The 21,039-nt window shown below is 43.4% G+C and overlaps 1 protein-coding gene across 4 annotated transcripts in view; it reads left to right on the forward strand.

Moving 5' to 3' along the window:
- Positions 1-21,039, forward strand: part of VPS35L (VPS35 endosomal protein sorting factor like) — a 117,435-nt gene that overhangs the window by 67,052 nt on the left and 29,344 nt on the right. For all 4 annotated transcript variants that reach the window (XM_030300189.1, XM_030300190.1, XM_030300192.1 and 1 more), the window contains 8 exons: positions 2,879-2,959; positions 5,321-5,383; positions 6,488-6,573; positions 8,035-8,115; positions 10,048-10,111; positions 12,561-12,659; positions 14,190-14,267; positions 15,097-15,211. In XM_030300189.1, the coding sequence (XP_030156049.1) occupies positions 2,879-2,959; positions 5,321-5,383; positions 6,488-6,573; positions 8,035-8,115; positions 10,048-10,111; positions 12,561-12,659; positions 14,190-14,267; positions 15,097-15,211 (667 nt within the window). The remainder of the gene's footprint in view (positions 1-2,878; positions 2,960-5,320; positions 5,384-6,487; positions 6,574-8,034; positions 8,116-10,047; positions 10,112-12,560; positions 12,660-14,189; positions 14,268-15,096; positions 15,212-21,039) is intronic.

Genomic DNA, 21,039 nt, shown 5'->3' on the forward strand with positions numbered 1-21,039 from the left:
GCATCCTTTTATACTATAGTGTGGTGGAGGGTTGATATGCGTACTGTCACAAAAGTGTCATGCTCACGTGCAAATTGGGGAAATACTCCATTACCAAGGGAAGCAGTTTTTCCCCCATAGGATCCCTTAGATGCTTACATTCTAAAGTGCATTGGGACTCTTCCTGGGGGTCCAGGAAGTAGCATTTCTCAAACATATTTGACTTACGTGTAATTTTTTTCTAAGCAGAGGGACTTCTTTCCCTGTGCCCAGACCAGAACCTCAGTCTGGGAAATACTGTGTGTGTCAGAGAGCAGATCTTGGAAGCAGGCAGGACTGGGTTCACATCCTATTGCCAAAATGCTTATTTTCATCAACTGTTAAAAACTGAATTCAGGCATTCATGCCAAAAAATGCATGTATTTGTGAATTTGCTACCTAATGAATCTTCAGAAAGTATATCCGCGTGATCGTGGTCCATATCAAGAAGTAAGGAATAAGCCCCCAAGCTCCCTGGACTCTCCTCCTAGTCACAGCCCCCAGCCTTTGGGGGCCACCATCCTGCCCTCTAACTTGATAAATTGGTTTTGGCCTCGTTTTAAATTTTTTTTTTTTCAACGTTTATTTATTTTTTGGGGGACAGAGAGAGACAGAGCATGAACAGGGGAGGGGCAGAGAGAGAGGGAGACACAGAGTCGGAAACAGGCTCCAGGCTCCGAGCCATCAGCCCAGAGCCCGACGCGGGGCTCGAACTCACGGACCGCGAGATCGTGACCTGGCTGAAGTCGGACGCTTAACCGACTGCGCCACCCAGGCGCCCCTTGGCCTCGTTTTAAACATTATATAAGGCTGGTCTGTTGATTTTGTTTATTTTGTCCAATTTTTGTTTTATCCTTATTTTGGAAATTTCAAACATATGATTTCCCTTATAATCCTCACCCAGAAATGACCAACTCGTGACAAATCTTGTTTCATTTATATCCTTATCCCTGGATTATTCTGAAGAAAATCTCAAACATTGTGTTTTCATCTGTCAGTTTTCAGCACATGTGTGTTAAATATAAGATTCCCTTAATCTTATCCCAACAAAAAAAATTAGTAATTAATAAAAAATTAAAATCATTCAATGTTCAGATTTCCCCAGTTGTGTTTTTTTTAATTGTTCAGTCAGGATTAAAATAAGGCCCATACATGGCAATAGACTCCTAAGAGTTCTTTTAAATTACAAATTCTCTCTCTTTTCCCCTCCTCCTTCCCTTCCCCTTTTATCCTCCGTCTGTGATTTATTTGTGGAAGAATTTGGGTCTTTTGTCCCGTAGAGTTTCCCCATCTGGTCTGGCTAGTTGTGTCTTGTGGTGGTGTCCACTGTGTTCTTCTGCTGTCTATTTCCTGTCAGTGGGCAGTTAGTTCTAGAAACTTAATCAGCTTCAGATTCGATTATTTTTTGGCCCTGCGGGTGCTGGTTTGCTACTTCTCCTGGGAGGCTCATGGTGGCTGGTGGCCTCCCTGTATCGTGGGCAGCCGCCGAAGCTCATTGCATCTCATAGTTTCTTAGGAGCTGCAAATTGGTGATCCTTGGAATTATTAGCAGCTTTTCTTTGTTTATTAGCTGGGATACTTGTAGAAAGACGACCTCCTCATGTCAGGTATTTGGTTACCCTGAAGTGCAAGTTTGTACAGAAAAAGGCAGGATTGATGCTGCTTTTTCTCCTCTGCTAGTTGTAGGATAAGGATTTGATTCCTCAGCATCCTCAAAGGTGACCAGTGAGTAGTTGTTGGTATCTTTCATGGATTTAAATATACTTGAGTTACATTATTCTTGCTGTTGCTCATTTGTCCCCTTTGCCCAGTGGGTGTGTCATCAAGTGGCTCCCGAGTCCTTCTGACATGCTCTCCATAGTCTTTGATGCCCTTCTCACTTTCTGTTATAAGATGTTCCAGCTGCCCTGGCATATTTCTAATCCCAGTTTCAGAATCACCACTAAGCTAAATTACTTAACTTGTCTGAGCCTCCACTTCCTCATCTGTGAAATGGGGATAATCCCGTTCATGCCAAGGAGATGAATGAGCATTAAGTGAGAGAGTAAATATAACGGCAGCTCTTTAGATGACAGATATATGTGATACAAATACCTTAAGTAACAAATACCAAGCACTTTACCTGTGAGCTGTGCAGCCTCATAGAGACCTTGCCAGGAGGCTTCACTGTTCCACGGGTCAGTGTACCTTTTCTGTGGAGAGGCAGATAGTAAATATTTGATGCTTTGTAGCTCATACAATCTCTGTCACAAGTATCCAGCTCTGTCATTGTATGTGAAAGCAGCCACAGACAATAAGAGTGAGCACAGCCGTGTTCCAATAAACTTTGTGCACACTGAAATTTGAGTCTCATAATTTGGGTCATGCAATGTTCTTTTGTTTGAATGTAAAAATCACTTTCAGTTCATGGGCTGTACAAAAATAGGCACAGGGCTGAATTTGGGCTGTGGTTGGCCGACCCCTGATAGAGATGACAAGAGTGAAGTGAGCATCAAGGTCGCTCAGCTCGGAGGGGCTGACTCTGTGCACTTCCCACAATGCCTTGGTGCTCCTGCCAGTGCCTGGGGAACAGCCTGGACAGGCAGGCAGAAAGTGGCACGGCTGATTTTACCAGCATCCAGGGAAAGCTGTAACACCCCAGAACCTTTGAGAACAACGTTTTAGTCCTGACCTGGTGCAGAAGCAGTTCCCTTCAGGGCTGTGATACAGGTGGAATTTCTTCCCTTATACTATTTCCTGCAGAATATTTGAAACTATTTCCTGGAAGGTATGTGATATATTCTGAAGTTATTTGTCCTTGCCACCAGAAAAACAGCGACTGCCTTTCAGTGTCTAACACAGGTTTGTTTTCCCTTCTTAGAAACGAGAGGTGAATACCGTTTTGGCTGATGTCATCAAGCACATGACTCCAGATCGTGCATTTGAAGACTCCTACCCTCAGGTAACGGATTTGCTTCTGTCATTTCCACACTGTTAGAAATTTTATTCTGTTGAATCAAATAGGCATGTTGCATGGGTCAGGCTGTAAAGTCAGATAATCTTTCGTTCGAATCTTAGCTCCGCCGTATCCTCGCCATGCTCACTTTACTCAGTTACTTAACCTTGTGCCTCAGTTTCCTTACCTATAAAATGGGAATAATAGTCCTACACTCAGAATGGTTGTGAGGATTAGGTGAGATGTCATATGGGATCCTCTGGCACATTTGCTTGGCACCAGTAAATAAAGGGCCTGTGTTTTCCAGTTAAACTAACTTTTTATTTGGAAATAAGGTCCAGCTTCTTGGAAAATTGGAAGAATAGCTCGAGAACTCCCATTACTCTTTACTGAGATTCACCAGCTGTGAACATTTTCCGTGTTTGCTTTATCATTATCTTGTGTACACACACACGCACATCAATATGTGTTTACATTTTTTCCGACTCCTTTGCCTCTGAAGAATTCAGTGAGTGTTTCCTAAGAAGAAGGACATTCTCCGTGTAACCACAGTTTGGGAATCGACTTCAGGGAATTTGACACTTACATTTTCCTCTTGCCTACTCCACAGTCCATACTGTAGTTTTGTCAGCGGACTCAATAAAGTCCTTGATATCAGGTATTTTCCCCCCTCCAATACAGAGTCCAGTGAAGCTTCATTTAAAGTAACTTTTGACCTAATTAATAATTGATTTTGTATTTAATAATGTGATGTTCTGGCATTTATTGCCTGTGATCAATTTCTAGCTTAACTTAATACAAGAAAATTAATTACATGTGTTTGTGAGAAGTTTAGAATTCTCTCTAACATTTTGGTAAGAATGTTTTCACCATTTGCAGATTAAAATAGTTCATCATTAGAATTTACTGAGTAGGCACTGACTACCTGACATTTTTCTAGGTGTGATGAAAACAATATATAGTTGCGCACAACAGGCCCTTGGTAAGCATCATTGAGTGAATAAACCATGTGAGGGCAAAGGTCGTATCCCTTGTGGGTCATCAGGATCTTGGGCGCAGATGAAGACTGAGTTGCATTAGAATTTTTGTTGAGGAGCATTTGGTAAGACTTTGATCCTAGGGACCCATTTAATTGAAGACTTTAACACAGTAATTTTACTATAGTCCATTCCTAAGAGAGAGGTATAATTACACTGTACAACTCTGTCATATCTAGAAGCAACGTGTAAAAGGTACCCCAAGGATCAGCCTGTATTCGGGACAGCTGCCCATATGAGTTGTGAGCCCCTTGTCTTAAGTGATTTAAAGAAATGATTTAAATAGCGGTGTTTTGAGTATAAACACAAGTACTTTTCAGTGAATTCTCTCTTCTTGACAGTAGCCAAGGGCAAGGATTTATATTTTCCTTAGAAAAAGCACCTCTGTGGTTCTCCCTGTCAGCAGGACTGGGTACATCTCAGGGTGAGGGCTGGTGGACATCGGTACCTGGGTATTTGGGTCCGACCTTACGGACTGTGCACCATCCCGGGGTAGTGAGTGACATGGCCTTTGACTCCACCGGCAAACTCAGTTCATTGCCTCTCCACAGAAGTAGTCAGTAAATACAAGGTCATGATGGGCTAGAACAGGGGTCTGTAAACTGACCCATTGGCCACATGTAGCCCATCAGTTGTTTTTGTGAATAAAGTTTTATTGGAACCAGCCACACCCACTCGTTCACATGTTCTCTGGGGCTGCGTTTGAGCTTCCATAGCTGAGCTGAGCAGTTGTGATGACTCTGTGGCCCTTTGAAAAAGAAGTTTGCATATTCATAGCTGCCTTGAATGGAGAGCTTCCCGAAGATACACACGACACTGCTCTAAGGCTCTTACGTGAACTGTCCCATTAATCCTCACGGTGAGCAAGACACTGCTTTGCTCTCCATCTTACAGAAGATGATGATGAGTCTGAGCAGTGGCTTCCGCAAGACTGCAGACTAATACAGGGCCTAACCCACCCTAATAATTCCCCTTTCCTGAGTGATCCAGGTTTCCCTTATTGTGCTTGTAATTTCAAATAATGAAAGAAGGTTGCCTTTTAAAAATATCTAAGTTCTGGGGTGCCTGGGTGGCTCAGTCGGTTAAGCGTCTAACTTTGGGTCAGGTCATGATCTCACGGTTCGTGAGTTCGAGCCCCCACGTCGGGCTGTGTGCTGACAGCTCAGAGCCTGGAATCTGCTTCGGATTCTGTGTCTCCCTCTCTCTCTGCCCCTCCCCTGCTCACACTCTATCTCTCTCTCACAAATAAATAAACACTTAAAAATTAAAAATAAAACTAAAAATACCCAAGTTCTATTAAATAAAATGTGTTTTCTGTGTGATTTTGCAGCTTCAGTCGATAATTAAGAAAGTGATCGCCCACTTCCATGATTTCTCCGTTCTCTTCTCAGTGGTAAGTAACGTGCCTTAATTACCTTTGGAAATCTGTTTCTGAGTCAGAGGTGTCCCAGGCCAAAAGAAATACTTAATGGTTCCTTTTATAAAGTAGTTAGGTCTAAACAACTTCAGTATTTATGGCATAACAACCTAATCAGCGTCTGAAAAATTAGTACACAGACTGAAAGAAAAATATCATCTGTATTTCTTTCATGACTCACTAATGGGATGTGTGCCTGTCTTGAGCATCACACAGCCTCTCAAACATTGGAGTCAGACTGGACATTCTCTTCCTCCTCTCCTCTTCCACATTGATTTTCATAGGTGACCTTATGTCACACGTGCAGTCTAACATCGAAACCATGAAATGGTGTTGAAATAATAGTTGTCTCAGTGTCTGACAGAATTGAGATTTTTCTGTTTCCTTCAAACTTTCAAATATCCTATGATGCCCCTTCAAGTTGGCTCTGGTGCCCTGGGCGAGTACAAACCTAGGGGATCCGCTTCCCTTCCACTCCCCCCTCTTCTGGCTCCATTCATGTGCACTCACAGGAGTGTGTGTGTTTTTAATTAAAAATAGAACTTGTTATTTTTTGGACATTTGCCATATTCTTCAAGCACCGTGCTGGACCTTGGCATGCATTGTCTCGTACCGTTTTCACAGCACTGCTGGAAGTAGGAGCACTTAGGATTCCCACTTTACAGATGGGAAAACGGATGCTGGAGGAGGTGGGGTAATGTGAGTGAGGTTGCACAGTTAGTAAATGCACAGTCGGGATGTGGAGGTCACTCTGAATAACTGACTCTTCTTTCTCTGGTCAGTACAATTGTAAAAAAGACTGAAGCCCACCTTGTGTTTTCTGGAAAAGTCCATGGTCCTCTAAAGATTGCCAGATGGTTCCCAAAATGTTAACTGTCCCAGCCCTGACCCCTGGGAACATGTAAGTGGTTTTAATAGTACTGGGCCCTCTCCCTGCTTTCAGGGGAGTTCTCTTCTGAGCTGCCTTAGAGAGATGAACAACTCTTTCTCTGCTTTGACCTTCGAGGAAAATGTGACCCGCAAATTCCTTCCAGTAACTTGCGTAAATTGCATGTAGAGTGCTTTTTTTTTTATTTTTAGGAAAAATTTTTGCCATTTCTGGACATGTTCCAAAAAGAGAGTGTGCGGGTGGAGGTTTGCAAATGCATCATGGAAGTTTTTATCAAGTAAGTGTAACACGGCATAACCAGGAGCTGGGATTCCCGATGACCTTGTGAAACCTGTTGATAAGAAATTGGTTTGTGTACTTTTGAAGCCTAATGATATCGATGTATTTAACATCCAAAATAACATTGAAGGGACAACCACATAAAAGGAACAGTCATGATAGAAGTTTGTAATTGGTGCTTAAGAAGACAGACTAGTAAGTATTAGCTGGAGCCCGGCCATCACCTACGTTGTACTCTGATATGCATTTTGGAAGGAGCATTCTGTTAATGAACTCCTTACGGAGTAACATTTTAAAAGATAAAAATAAAGTCATACTCATCAAGGTCTCAGGACTAGAGAGCTTTCCATCTTCAATGTTTAGATTTGTGATCAGTTTTCCTATTTAGTTGCTTTCCTTTGTTGACGAAATCTGTGTTTCCCCAAACTGCCATATTGCTGGTGGAACATAAAATTATTTTAGGTGGCACATGGAGGAGAGATTTTGGTTTTGATTTTAAAAGTTGTAAATTTAGGGGTACCTGGGTGGCTCAGTTTTGGTTAAGCATCCGACTCTTGACTTGAACTCAGGTCATAATCTCGGAGTTCGTGAGTTTGAGCCCCTCTTCAGGCGCCACACTGACAGTGCTTGGGATTTTCTCACTCTCTCCCTCTCTCTGCCCCTCCCCTGCTCATTCATTCTCTCTCTCTCTCTCTCTCTCTCTCTCTCTCTCTCTCTCTCTTTCTCTCTCTCTCTCCCTTTCTCTCTCAAAATAAATAAACTTAAAAAAATACATAAAGATTGTATATTTAATTTAAGGTATATTAGATAATATAATTAGTTTAATTGGTGTTTTCATGTATTCTGTTAGGACAAGGTTAAATTTAAAAAGTTAAAGTTGCTCTAAAGATTAATATATAGATATGGCAAAATAAAATGTATTAAGATGGTACCTAAAGAACCTCAGTTTGGAAAACGGAGTTAGATGTTGCTTGAATAATGTATGTTTTAGGCTTTCCTTATGTTGTCTTCCTAAAAGATTAATTCCATATGCTTGGAACAAATATACCTACTTTCCCCACATAAGGACTTGTTATAAGACCTTGTCCTTCTATATTATTTGAAAAGCCAAATTAATAATTTTGCCTGGCACTCAACACAGTTATAGACAGGCTGTAGACTGCTTTAGAGGGTTCAAGAAGTGTAGTAAAAAAACAAACAGGTTTGCCCTTTGCCTGGCTTAGGAATTGCAGCAGTTTTGTAGGATTTACCATAATTTTAGGAGAAGGTAGAATATGTGTAAAAAGCAAACTTGTTATTGAAAGAAGAGTTAAGAGAAAAACAGAATATTGCCCATTACATGTTCAGTGCCAGCTGGGTAATTTGCTGTTTCTCATATATGTGCAGATGAGAAATTCATCCATATTTTCATTGCTGTGGGTGGACATCGCTTTTACCATTGTCTTTAAATGTCTTGTAGGCATCAGCAGGAGCCCACAAAGGACCCCGTCATTCTGAACGCCCTTTTGCACGTTTGCAAGACCATGCATGACTCTGTGAAGTAAGCCACGCTAAAGGCTGAAACATAACATGGATTGGGTCTTAATACCACGTAAATAGTACATTGGGGAATTACTGCTTTAAGCTGCCACTGTGAATAATATCATTTTGTGGGGTCTATTAAAATTCTTGCTAATGAGGACATTCCAGCCCAGGAGAAGAGAGAGTGAGGGTAACCTTCCTGCAAACATGAGATGGCAGATGTTTTTACAAAGGGATTTCTGTTGAGAGAAAAAGACTGGTTTCATCCAAGTGAACTCAAACTCCATGTCTCCTGGAGACTTGAGAGCAGCAGATAGGGGAGTAATGAGTTCACTCATCCAGTAACCTAAGCTTCAGATTTCTCTCATTATTAGCCAGCTATTTGAAATTCAAATGAAATGGCATATATTCCTTACAAGAAGGGCTCTAGTTGTTTGGCAGACTTGAGGCCCAGTCCTGTCCATCCATTGGCCTTACCTTTTGGGTCAAAGGCCAAATTATGACTCCTTTGCTTTCTAGTTGTTTTTTTCCTTACGTGTTTCCACTTGGTTGTGTTTGAAGCAGTTCCTGCTTATTTGTGGCTTAAATTTTAGTCCCCAAAGAATTTTTAAAGCACAGCAGCTTGATTCAGTGGAAAATGTTCTAAGAATTGAGAAAATGGTTTTGGAACTTAACCATCAACAAGATGAATTGTATTTCTTTTTTTTTTCTTCTGAATTTTGGAAACTTTGTTTTCATGGCTTTGTGTTTGCAACCTCAGGAAGAGTTATAAAAGTAAAAATATCAAGACTTTTCATAATAAATGGAACCAATGAACTTTTTAGTTGAGCAAAAATAGAAATAAAGGCACAAAACATGTCCAGAAAGGCACTCTTATTGGTAGGATCCTGGGTTTTAGCTTCAGTAACATGGCAAGTTTACTTCTCTCTTGCTAAAGGTGTGAGACCAGAAGGTTGGGGTAGGTAGGTCTGCTTTAGAGCACCAGCCAGGTCCCTGCTGTCTCATTGCTCTGCTATCCCTCGGGGATGTTGTCCTTGTCTTCCTGGGGGCAGCTGGCTTACCTCCACCATGGGCATGTATAGCCCATGGGCATTGATGGACAGTAGTTTTCTTTCTGGGAGGAAACTTGGAAGGCTCACCACCACTTGTGCTTCCATCCCATTGGCCAGAACTGTCATAATGGTCACACCCAGCTACAAAGGAGGCTGGGAAATGGGAATCTCAAAGAATGAAAGGGACATTGCTTTGTTAGCGGGTGGTAAGCAGTCTTTGCCAGTACTTTCCCCTAGAATGAACCAATACACAAGAAACTTGGCTCCTGTTTGCTGTAGGCTCTTAAGTTTTCTTTAAAAATAAACTTGGGGAACTGTTAAGAGGCCTTCACACGTGTAATGAAAACTAAGGACATGGCATTTTCTTATTTATATTAGTATTAATATTGCTATTAAATAGAGGTAGTTGCCATCTGTAATGTACTTTAAGATGCCTCCCCAGAGTGAGCTGGATTGATGGATGGAGAGGGAAGGGGATAGTTATGTGATAGAGCAGATACTGTAAAATGATAATTGTGGGATCTGGGTGCTGGATGTATGGATGTTTGCTGTAAATGTCTTTTGACTTTGCTGCATGTTTGAAATTTTTTACGATGAACTGTTGAACTAAACTCCTCTGAAATATAAAATTTGAAGTTGGACCTTGCTGTCCAAATTCCAAGGGAAAGAAAGTGAACGTTTCTTGGAAACACCGTCTTTGAGACAGATGAGAAACACACATTTAAATTATGTTCATTTAGATTATATATTTTCACCAAAAGAAACACAGCCTGTTGGGAGTTTTTTAAATCTAAAAAATGCACAATGTTCTTACCTGTTACATTGTTTGCTTCTTCTGTATCCTTTAGAAACTTGCATTTATTACCTCGATGTTAATTATGTACAATTATTGATTTTAGTGCACTCACTCTTGAGGATGAGAAAAGAATGCTGGCATATTTGATTAATGGATTTATAAAAATGGTAAGTCTTGGGGAAAAAGTTGCAGTGCACTTGGAATGTGATGTAATTGTTTACTCTTACTCCGGGGAAAGCAGTTAACATTATGTTCCCTGGTGCTTTTCATTTTTATTAAGATAAGATGAAATTAGAAAACATCTTACATTAGCCAGCACTCCCCTGGGGGCAAAGAGAGCCAAGACAAACTGGCTTAAGGAAAAAATAAAGGGGAGGGTGGGGTGGGGGACTTATTGGCTCATGTGACACGAAGTCCAGGAATGGAGCAGCTGGACACGGGTGTCTCTGTGGTGTCGTCAGGACCTGCCGTCTGTGTGTCTTTGGCCCGTGGATCTGCTCTCGGGATGTCCTCCCAGGCAGCCTCACTCCCCTCAGGGGCTCTAGGTTTCCATTCCTTCCAGCGCTGCAGCCCAGCAGGAGGGGTTCCAGCAGAAGTCCTGGGACTGAGTCTCTAGATTGATTTGGGTCACTGGCTCATCCCGCACGAATTGCTGTGGTGAGGGGGAATGAGCACACGGACTGGCCAGGCCCGGGAGACATGCATACGCCTGGGCAGCCCAAATCACGTGGACCGGGAGTGGGGACAAGGGGCTCCCTGAAGCCCCCGATGTGCTGCTCATCAGGTGATGGTAAAAAATGGTTTGGGCGGGGGATGGGTGTGGACACAATGCCAAGCACCTGCTCTCCCATTGTTTTAGTTACCTGTTGGTGCGTAACAACTCACCCCAAAACTTAGCAGCTTTAAATATTGGTGTTTTATTCATTCGTAACGATCCTGTGGGTTGAATGTGTGGCCAGGCTGCTCTGTGTAGGAGGATTGGGGCCACGGAGGATCCACACGGCCTTGCTCACTTGTATAGGGTCTTGCCGTTTGGGGCCTCATTTCTCATCCGTGTGGCCTCTTACTCTCTGCTCTTCTGCCATTGTCCAGCTGTCTCCGCTGAGCTCTCTTACGTGGTGCAGGCACAGAGGGAAGCCGCAGGCCTTTTAAGACCAAAGTTAAGAAATTGCACCGTGACCGGTGCTGCCTCCTGCTTTGTTCTCTTGGTCAGAGGGGTCACAGGGTTATCGCCTTGGAGGGGAGGGAAGAGTCCACGGGGATCCTGCAAAACCACAAGCCGTGTGGGAGCGATTGTTCAGCCTTCTTTGGGAATGACCCACCACACCACCCTAGCCAGAACCACCTTTGCTTTAATCCTGGGTGCGCAAAGCTAAAATACCAACTGCTGCCAGTACCCTCTTCTCATACGAATGTTAAGACGAAAGCTGACCAAGATGAAAATCACCAGATCCCTGTGAAAATAACCTTGAACATGTGACTGGTTCAACAAGAGGGTCAGTGCTAATTGTTCAACTGACTCTGTAGATAAAATCCATTTCGATGCAAAATCAGAATCAGCCTTCCAATTCCCATGTTAGGAAATGCACCTTTTACCAGGTGACTCTCCTTGCTCTTGACTTATATGCTGATCAGGTGGCATTTTAGCCTTTTATGGCTTTGTCTGAAAGCCACCAAGTTATAGTGGAGAATATGAGGAAATAAGATGTGAAACCTGATAGCTATAATGGAAATAGCAATGTTAAACCCCCTCTGGACAAAAATGATTGCTGTAACAGTAAAGTTTATCCTACTAACCAGCTGTTCATAAATTGGAAGAAATGGGGGGGAAGGGGATTTTTATTGATGGAGAAACTTCCATCTATGGCTCCAGCAGCCACCAGTAAGTTGCTGAGGTTGGATTCCCCATCAGGAGGCAGAAAGGTGTGGCTCTTATTAGGGAAAACCCTCTGACAAATGGTGCTCACTAACCAAATTGATGTTCCGTGAAAAGGCCATAGCCAACAAACACAATTCCATTATTTCCTTTCCAGTGGTTTCCATCTAGCCTGGGAAACTCTATTTACATTCTGAGATTCTGCTCTGAACCCTTTGGTCTTTTTATTTTCTAGTCCAGTGCTCATGTCATAAAGATGAGGTGGTAATGGTAATATTTCAGTTACACACTGGGCAAAGTAATGTAAAGTCTAATTCGAGTAGATTCCAGCATGCTCGTGTGTGTTTGTGTACCCCTGACGTTTCCACCTATTCATTGCTGTTGGCGGGAATTTTGATGACTTCTCATCTCAGCACTTTCCCTCCCACACAACGCTCAGGGAAAACTCTTTTTTTTAATTATTAAAAAATTTTTTTTTAACATTGATTTATTTTTGAGAGAGACAGAGCGTGAGCAGGGGAGGGGAGGAGAGAGAGGTAGACACAGAATCTGAAGCAGGCTCCAGGCTCTGAGCCTAATGCTGGGCTTGAACTCAAGAACGGCAAGATCGTGACCTGAGCTGCAGTCAAATGCTTAACAGACTGAGCCACCCAGGCACCCCTCAGGTAAACTCTTTTCCATGCTGTGTGCTTACAATTGCCTAGAGATAACACTCTCAGCATCGTTTTCCTTGCTTCTAGGTGTCCTTTGGCCGTGATTTTGAACAGCAACTAAGTTTTTACGTTGAGGCTAGGTCAATGTTTTGCAACCTGGAACCTGTTCTTGTGCAGTTGATTCACGTAAGGATTTTCATGTATTCGTTTGTTTTCTCAATCAAATTTATTGTTTATATGCCAGGCCTGGAGTTTAACCTGGGATTCTTGTGGCCTCATAACACTCCTGTTCTTTAGGGCATAAAAGGTGGTTTTTCAAAGATTAATCCAGTCTGCAATTTTGCTTAAGTCTTTGGATGGTTTTTACTGACCTCTTTTGCTCTGAAATTAGCATATTCTCATTCCCATATGCCAGTGGCAAAGTGAGTTACATGATTAGTTACTTATAGAAATAACTAACCTGTGGTCCTTGTAGCTTAACCAGAGTCCTAACATTGTTAGATCATGGTAGCTTTTCATGGGGCCCTCAGGCCAAAAGAAAGAAATAATGGTTCTGTTTATTAGACAGTTAGACTCAAACAGTTTGAGTATTTATACCCTAACAATTGGATAGCTCTTTGAAATAACACCATGTGTAAATTGAAAGAGAAATAACATATCTTTATTCTTAAATAATCACAATTACTTAAGTGTGTGTGTCTACTGGGCAGTGCACAGCTTCTCAAACCTTAGAATCGGGTTGGCATCACTACCCTTGTTTCTTGTTCCACATTGATTTTTTTTTCCACATTGATTTTTGCACACTGCTTGCTTTTGATCAGAGCAGCTGCTGAAAACCCGTTTCACAAAGATAGAATGTCGCTGTAAGCAACAGTGCGGTCCAGTGTTGAATCTGTGGGCCACCTCATACCCGTTCTTGACACAGTGTTCAAAAATTGAACATTGCTCTGTTGCCCTAAAATAATCGCACTACCCCCATGAGTTTGCTACAGCCCTCGAGGATGTCACACGACACAGTTTGGGAACCATAGGACCGAACTTCTCAACTTGTGGAAAGATTCCTCAAGGCTCTTGAATTGCTTCACATAAACTCAAGGAGAGCAACCTTTTTATTTGGTTGCTGGTTATCAGGGTATGTGAACTTAAGTTCTAAAGGTAGAGACCTCATCTGGAATTTAGTGGGAGGTAATAGTGCTCACCTTGTAGGGTTGGGGGGTTAAGTGACCTAATGAGGGTACTGCTCTTAGAACAGCACCCAGCATCTGTGTCCTCTAAGTTCAATGTAGGAGCTATTACTTCTGTTCTTATGGTTCATGTTACTGTTGCATTGCTGACTTGTGTGGTTTGCTCACAGATTTGGAGATTTCTTTTAGGATCTCTAAGATCTCAAGCTTTGTGTGTGGGATTTCTGGAAATGAAGTGAACCCTGGCTATTCATTAAACCAGAAAATGGCCATTCCCAGTGCCGACTGATAGGCAGGAGTGCCTTTTGTTCTTACCGTCTTGGAGATGTTTGCTCAAGCCGAGGGGGAATCAGGCCTGATGGCCCCTCTGGCATTTCAGGGTTCAGCATTAGCCAGTCTGGGCCCCAGATAGCATGTTCTTACTGACTTGTATGCAGTTAATATCCAGATCTCTATGGGAGACGTGAATCTGAGCCAGCTATCATTTCATAACCATTTCTGTTTTGTTTTGTTTTTTAATTAATAAACCCAGAGTGTAAACCGGTTGGCAATGGAAACAAGAAAAGTAATGAAAGGAAATCATTCCAGAAAGACGGCTGCATTTGTGCGGGTATGTTCTAGAGAGAAGACTCAGACTTTGAACCCTAATGAGTTGTTTGATTTGTAAGTTTCTAAATTGCTCAGACAAGTGTGTCCTAAGGGTGGTTCAGTATTGATTTTCCAGATGAACTTTTCCTTGAGTATCTACTGACTCACCAATTTTCTTACTATTTTCAAAAGAAATGATCAAAGATGTCTCACCTTAGATATGTGTTATGGAGGAGTGGTTGAACGATGGATTGCAGTTTTGTGCCAGCTGAATTATCTCCTGCTTATGCCTGTAACTGGAAGGTCTACTACCTTCATCCCCCTTGAAAAGTTCTCAACTGTGAAAAAAAAATCCACCTTCTTGAGTGTGCCGCTCAAAATTTTTATCAAAGTAATACATATCTGTGTTTTTAAAAAAATGGAGTTGGACCAAAAAGAAGGCAGCAAGAAAAAAAGTATACCATCCCACCCTGACCTCATACCTCTTTCCTCAGAGACAACCACCTCAAACCCTCTTTGAGCAATTTCTTCTTGTAATTACCTCCATATTTTTAAGTAATTGGTTTCAGATTCTGCTTCTTATTCAACGTCGGGTGTTATCTATTTCCTTCGATGATGGATGAGGATTTATTTTTCTTACACCCTTACTCTCCTCACTTGCCCCTCCCCCTCCTCCCACAGACACATCTGGAGTGTATGTCGCAGACTCAAGAGGGGAAAGTTGGGGCTCAGAATGAGGAGACTAATTAAGTGTTTTTGCTTGAAAGTACGTGACGGATGAGAACAGGAGGACCAGTCTGCCGTGATGGTACTGCTGATGTAACCTGTGGTGTTTCTTCCCCTCCTTCTAGGCCTGTGTTGCCTACTGCTTCATTACCATTCCCTCCCTGGTGGGCATCTTCACGCGCCTCAACCTCTACCTGCATTCTGGTCAGGTTGCCTTGGCCAACCAGTGCCTTTCCCAAGGTAAGCCTGTCATTGTCACCTCTGAGCATTTCCTGGCTGCTTAGGAAAGCTGGCTCAGCTCTGTGTAGGTGTGCATGCGTGTGTGTGCGTGCGTGCATGGGTGTGTGTGTGTATGTGTGTGTGTAAAGAGAGAGATTCTTTTAAGGAAAGAAAAAAATAACTGATCAATACCTGATGAGTTTTAAATCTGTTTCTTTAGCAGGAAGCACATGGGACATACACACCTTTATAGAATCAGACAGATTACAGAGGGAAGTTATTTGCCTGTAAGGACCTTCTGAAATCTGTCTCACACAGGCCAGGTCAGGCAGCTCAGGATAAGTGCACGTAGAGAATGTTACAAGTTAGAACTACTTCCTCACAGTAGATGCCTGTTTATTTTTTGTTGATGTTTGTTTGTTTGAAACCCCAGAGACCTACACATAGAATCTAATAAGTATGGAAAGAATACTCTCCACAGGTAACTTTTAGTGATAAAAATGGTGCTCAAGACCCATTCCTGTACTAGGTATAGGAGCCAACTGGTTTATTTGGGAGGCGTTCCCCGAGAGTGTCCGTAGAGTGATGGGGGCGCTGAGACAAGGAAGGGAAGGAAGCCAACAAAAGGTGTGCTTCTGGGCAGGTTACTGCTCTGGGCGGCTGAGGTACGTTCCCCCTGGGGACCTCTGGGACGGGTGTCGAACGGCCTCGGCACTGCCTTGCCAGGAGAATTGGGTTATTTACTCTTTATTCGGCCATTGACTGAGGGCTGCTTCTGGGTCATCAGCTGCACCCTGCCCTGTTCTCCACTTGACCCAAAAGAAAGCCCTCAGGCGGAGTGTTGGAGGTCGCACATATTTGTTACAGGATGCGCTTGTCACTGTCCAGGACAGGAGGTATCCATCCATCAGGCCGAAACACAAAGAGTACAAGAGCTCCATTTATGGACCATTTTTATGTGGCGAGCTCTTGGCACACACTCTCATTTCAACCTCCCGACGGCCACATGAGGCAGGCCTGGGGCTGGTGCCTGCTTTCCCAAGTGAGCCCCCAGAGCTCCGTGGCCAGCACTCAGCCCCTCATCTGTCCGACTCAAGGCCGTGCCTCTCACTGCTGACAGGGCATTTGCAGTGCCCACAATTGGGAGGCTTCAGTGACTAACTTGAGGGCTTCTTTGACACCGGTGGGTTGATGTTTTCAGTCATGGTCTGCCCTCCACTCCCATCTCCCACCTGACCTCACAGGATAAAGCCAAGTTTCGTGATCCACCACGTGGTGCCTTTGGTTTGGATGGGCTCCCTGGGTGGGTTGGAGAGTCGTCCTTGGCATGGCAGTTCTGGTATGTTGATCTGTATTTTCATTCACCTGGGCACTGAGGTCTCCAAACATGATCGCTACCCATGAGCCTTTTCAAACTCCACTTAGTTTTGCTTCTGACTCCTGAGGACTCCAATAGCCTCCCACCACATTTGGAATTGCATCCAACACCCTGCCTGTGAGTCCTCGTGTGTTCTGGTGCCTGCCTGCCTTTTGTCCTCGTCTTCCACCACACTTAAGCCACACTGGCCTTCTTCTGTTCTTTGAACATGCTAAGCTGTATTCCAGTTCAGAGTCTTTGTACTTGCTCTTCCCTCTTTCTAAAATGATCTTCTCCCAGGGGCTCCTGGGTGGCTCAGTGGGTTGAGTGTCTGACTCTTGGTTTTGGCTCAGGTCATGATCTCAGTGGTGGGACCAAGCCCCTTGTGCTGGGTGTGGAGTCTGCTTAAGGTTCTCTCTACAAAACAGATAAACATAAGGGAAGGGAAGCAAAAATAATATAAAAACAGGGAGGGAGACAAAACATAAGAGACTCTTTTTTTTTTTTTTTTTTTTAACGTTTATTTATTTTTGGGACAGAGAGAGACAGAGCATGAACGGGGGAGGGTCAGAGAGAGGGAGACACAGAATCCGAAACAGGCTCCAGGCTCCGAGCTGTCAGCACAGAGCCCAACGTGGGGCTTGAACTCACGGACCGCGAGATCATGACCTGAGCCGAAGTCGGCCGCTTAACCGACTGAGACACCCAGGCGCCCCAAGAGACTCTTAAGTATAGAGAACAAACTGAGGGTTGCTGGAGGGGTTGTGGTTGGGGAGGATGGGCTAAATGGGCAAGGGGCATCGGGGAGAACACTTGTTGGGATGAGCACTGGGAGTTATATGTAGGGGCTGAATCACTGGGTTCTGCTCATGAAGTCATTGCACTATATGCTAACTAAGTTGGACGTAAATTTAAAAAACAAAACAAAACAAAACACTGGTCTGGCTGAATGCAGCTTCCTAGTCTCTCATGCTCTGTACCGTCCTTGTGATCGTCATTATGCTGTTGATCTGTGTTTTCTTATTGCATATGTTGCTTATTGTCTGGACATCCAGTCTCCCCACCTGCCCTTGTCATGTGTGGGTAAACACTTCTCCTAGTGCCTGCTTTGGTAAGGATGTTGGGTTAGCAAGAAACAAGTTAAAACAAAAATGAACAGGCACCACCAAAAACCTGATGCCATGCAAAATGAAGAGTAGAGTGGATTAATTAGCTTAGGTGCTTAGGTTGATGTATGAAACTTAACATCTTACTATAAACTGGCTCCCTCTTAAAAAGTTCAGGAACAGTACAGTTAATGTAGGAACGCTCAAGTTTGGCCTAACTTGAAACATTGGGAACAGATCGTGAACTGCAGGTACCAGAGCAGAGAACTGTAAGTGGGGGCTCTAGAAGCCTCGATCTTTCTCCTCCCAACTTACAAACTAAGACCATGATCTAAAATATTGTAGATTCCAGGCAAGCTTATTATGACTGGACTCCATATGGGGCTTCATGCAATTTTTTTTTTTTAAGGCAAAAATTCTTAAGCCAAATAAAGTCTCCCCTATCATCAAAGATTTGCTGCTCTAAGAACTGTTCTTCAAGAGCCCTGGGTGGCTTTTGCTCTCCTGTGCTGCCCTGTAACGACCTCGGTCCACACCAGGAGATAAGCAGCATCGGAACAGCCTGGTACCCGCTGTGCGGGTGATTAGTGCCCTCGGTGTTAGAGTTCTGGACCTCCTCATCTGCCTCATCCCACACTTCAAGCCACTGCAGGAGGAGCAGGAATGTGGCGTCCACTTCATGTTTAATAATTTATCTGATGATTTTTACTCTAGTCTCTAAATGCTATGGCACTAAACCTTAAAAGCCTATGATTGTGGTTCCGAAAGCCACATGCAGCGGTTGTGGCCAAAATAAATAATACATTCAATTACTGAGCATGGGAAGGCTAAATATAAATTAAATGAAGCCTGTGGAAATGGGCCACTGTTGTTCACCTCCCCCCACCGCCACCTTAAACACCCTCCCTCTCAGCTGGTTAGAAAACAATTCTCTCCCCCCAGTCCACTTTCTGGCCTCCCTTGATCCAGCTTCAGTGGTATGTATCTTGTTTATCGGACGGTGGCTTTGCCAGCACTGGGTCCAGCCTGACGTTAAACTCCCATTGAACTCTCAGCCAGCGCTGTGTGGGATGCTGATGGAGGCTTTTTACAGGGGAGGCCCAGTTCTGGTCCCATGGACGTACTGAGGTAGTACATAGAGTGGGATGTGAGGGGGATTTGTTTCAAAGCCACCCATTGTCCCAGTAGTGAGGAGAAATGGGGCTTGTGCCCCTCACCTGGAGATGCTTGTTTATCTTTGCTTTCAGCCACTTCATTAGATAAGTGCTTGCTCTTGTTTGTGAGTGGTTCTTCCCAGAAGATTATTACCAGGCCACAGCAGGAACAAATTCTTTTGCCCTTTATTTTTGTCTTGGTACCTTTATCTTTACAGTTTCTAATCTGAGAAAGGAGGGTGGTTTTACAATGGAAGTCATGTTTCAGATGGGGCTTAGAAGGAGAACTTATCAGGCGGAGATGGGGAGGAGAGAAGGAACAGTTGGCGTTCCAGGTGGGGCAAAGGGCTTGAGCAAAGGCATGGGAGGTGGGGAAGCCCGTGGTGTATTTGGCCAGCAGCAGGATGTCAAGATGAGTCCCTCACTGCTGGTCTCCCAATCTGGACTCTGCCACTCACCAGCAGGGTGCCCTTGGCCAAATTGGCCTTTTTGTGCCTCAGTTTCCTCATCTGTCAGGTGGAGGTGATGGCTATGGTACCTGTCACAGATTAAATGAGAAAACGTACTCAGAGAACTTGACTCACTGGCACACAGTAGCTGCTCAGTAAATATTAACCTCATAGAATTGTCTCTCAAAAGACAAAAGTATGCTGTGGAGTTCTCCATACAGTGCCACCTCTGTGGTTTCAGGCTTCTGAAAACAAACTTGTCCGAGGCAAAACCTTGAGAAATCCACAGGAAAGATGATCATTCTTTGAAGATTAACCTGCTGAATTACCCTGGGGGAAAAAATCAAAACGGGTATGCAGTTCCCCCAAAGACAAAACAGTAGAGAAAACAAGCAAAATGGTTTTGTTCTTTTATTAATAATAATGCTTTCCACTCCTATAGAATTGTCTCCCCCTCCTTTTAAATTGTACATTTTTATTTATTTTTTGCATCTTTATCCTTCAGAGCTTACTCACAAGCCAGTTCTTAGGGAAAACCAGCCTTGGCCTCTCCACCCCTAAACAAACTAAGAGTGAGATCAGGTTATTCTAGATGTGTTATCTTGGCACTTTTCCCTCACTGGAATTACTGCTGTTTTATTTAGCAAGTTAATAAGTAAATGTCCACTTTTCTCCCTTGCAAGAGTATCCGCTCCATGAAATCTGACGTGTCTTGTTGGACGTTGTGTCCCTGGCTCCTGGCAATCCTACGATAATAATGGTTGATAATTCTTAATAATATCAATACATGTAAAATGGTACCCAAGCTTTTCATGGTACGGAAATAACTACTAAGTAACCCTGCTGTTGAGAAGAGAGTCCCATCAGAGCCTTCTAGTAGGTTTTACATAACTTCTTTTCATAGTTTTAGGTGAAAGAAAACAAGTTAGGCTCAAACATATGCCAAGCTGTATAGACCTGTTGAATGAAGCTATTTTGCTGGTTTTATCTATGAGGAACCCAAAAAAGCAGAGGAGAGGCTGTGGCCTGCTACTAGGAGGCCCACTGACCACTGTGAACCATCACGGCTAATGGAGGTGGCCTGGACGGCAGGGTGGAGGAGAGAAAGCATTTTTTATCCTCCTGGAGAATGATGGGTGGCTTGTGATGGAGAAAAGTATCCTCTATCCACTTACCAAGTCACTGGGGTTTATGCTTAAGGTCACATTTACTAGTTCTCTTGACAGGCCATCCTCTGAAGAATGTGTTTGATGTGACTGTTCGCACAAACCCTCTGGTGATCATGGACAAAGCAGGTTATTTTTGCCAGAACAATTTACGTGGGCACGTGGCATGAAACTCGTCATCCACGTTCACATGGTCCATCCACCTTACAGAATATAAGGGCCTGGGATGGAGGGCAACCCATAGTGCAACCCACAGAAAAGGAGCAGGGCAAGAGTCTCCCCGTAAGTTCACTTAGCTGTTTATATTAGTAAATATCAACGATTTTCTTGCTCCTGCCAGCATTTCTTGGCCATTTTTTACACACAAGCCACTGTGCCAAGCATTGTGCCAGAAAAGGAATGCACTTTGAGACTGTGTGCTAATAGGGGAGAGTGAATCTGTTTACAGTTAAACAAGGCAGCTTGTGATAAATGTTGTGCAAGATTTCATAAAACGTGCGATAGAATTTTAAGGGAGAGAAAGCTGACCCTTTGGCTTAGAAGAGGAAAAAAAAAAAAAAAAAAGAAAGCTTTTTAAAACAGGTGGCATTGAGGAGCCTGGAGGGAAAGGAGGATCT

Source organism: Lynx canadensis, chromosome E3 (genome assembly GCF_007474595.2).
Source record: "Lynx canadensis isolate LIC74 chromosome E3, mLynCan4.pri.v2, whole genome shotgun sequence".
Classification (NCBI taxonomy): Eukaryota; Metazoa; Chordata; class Mammalia; order Carnivora; family Felidae; genus Lynx; species Lynx canadensis.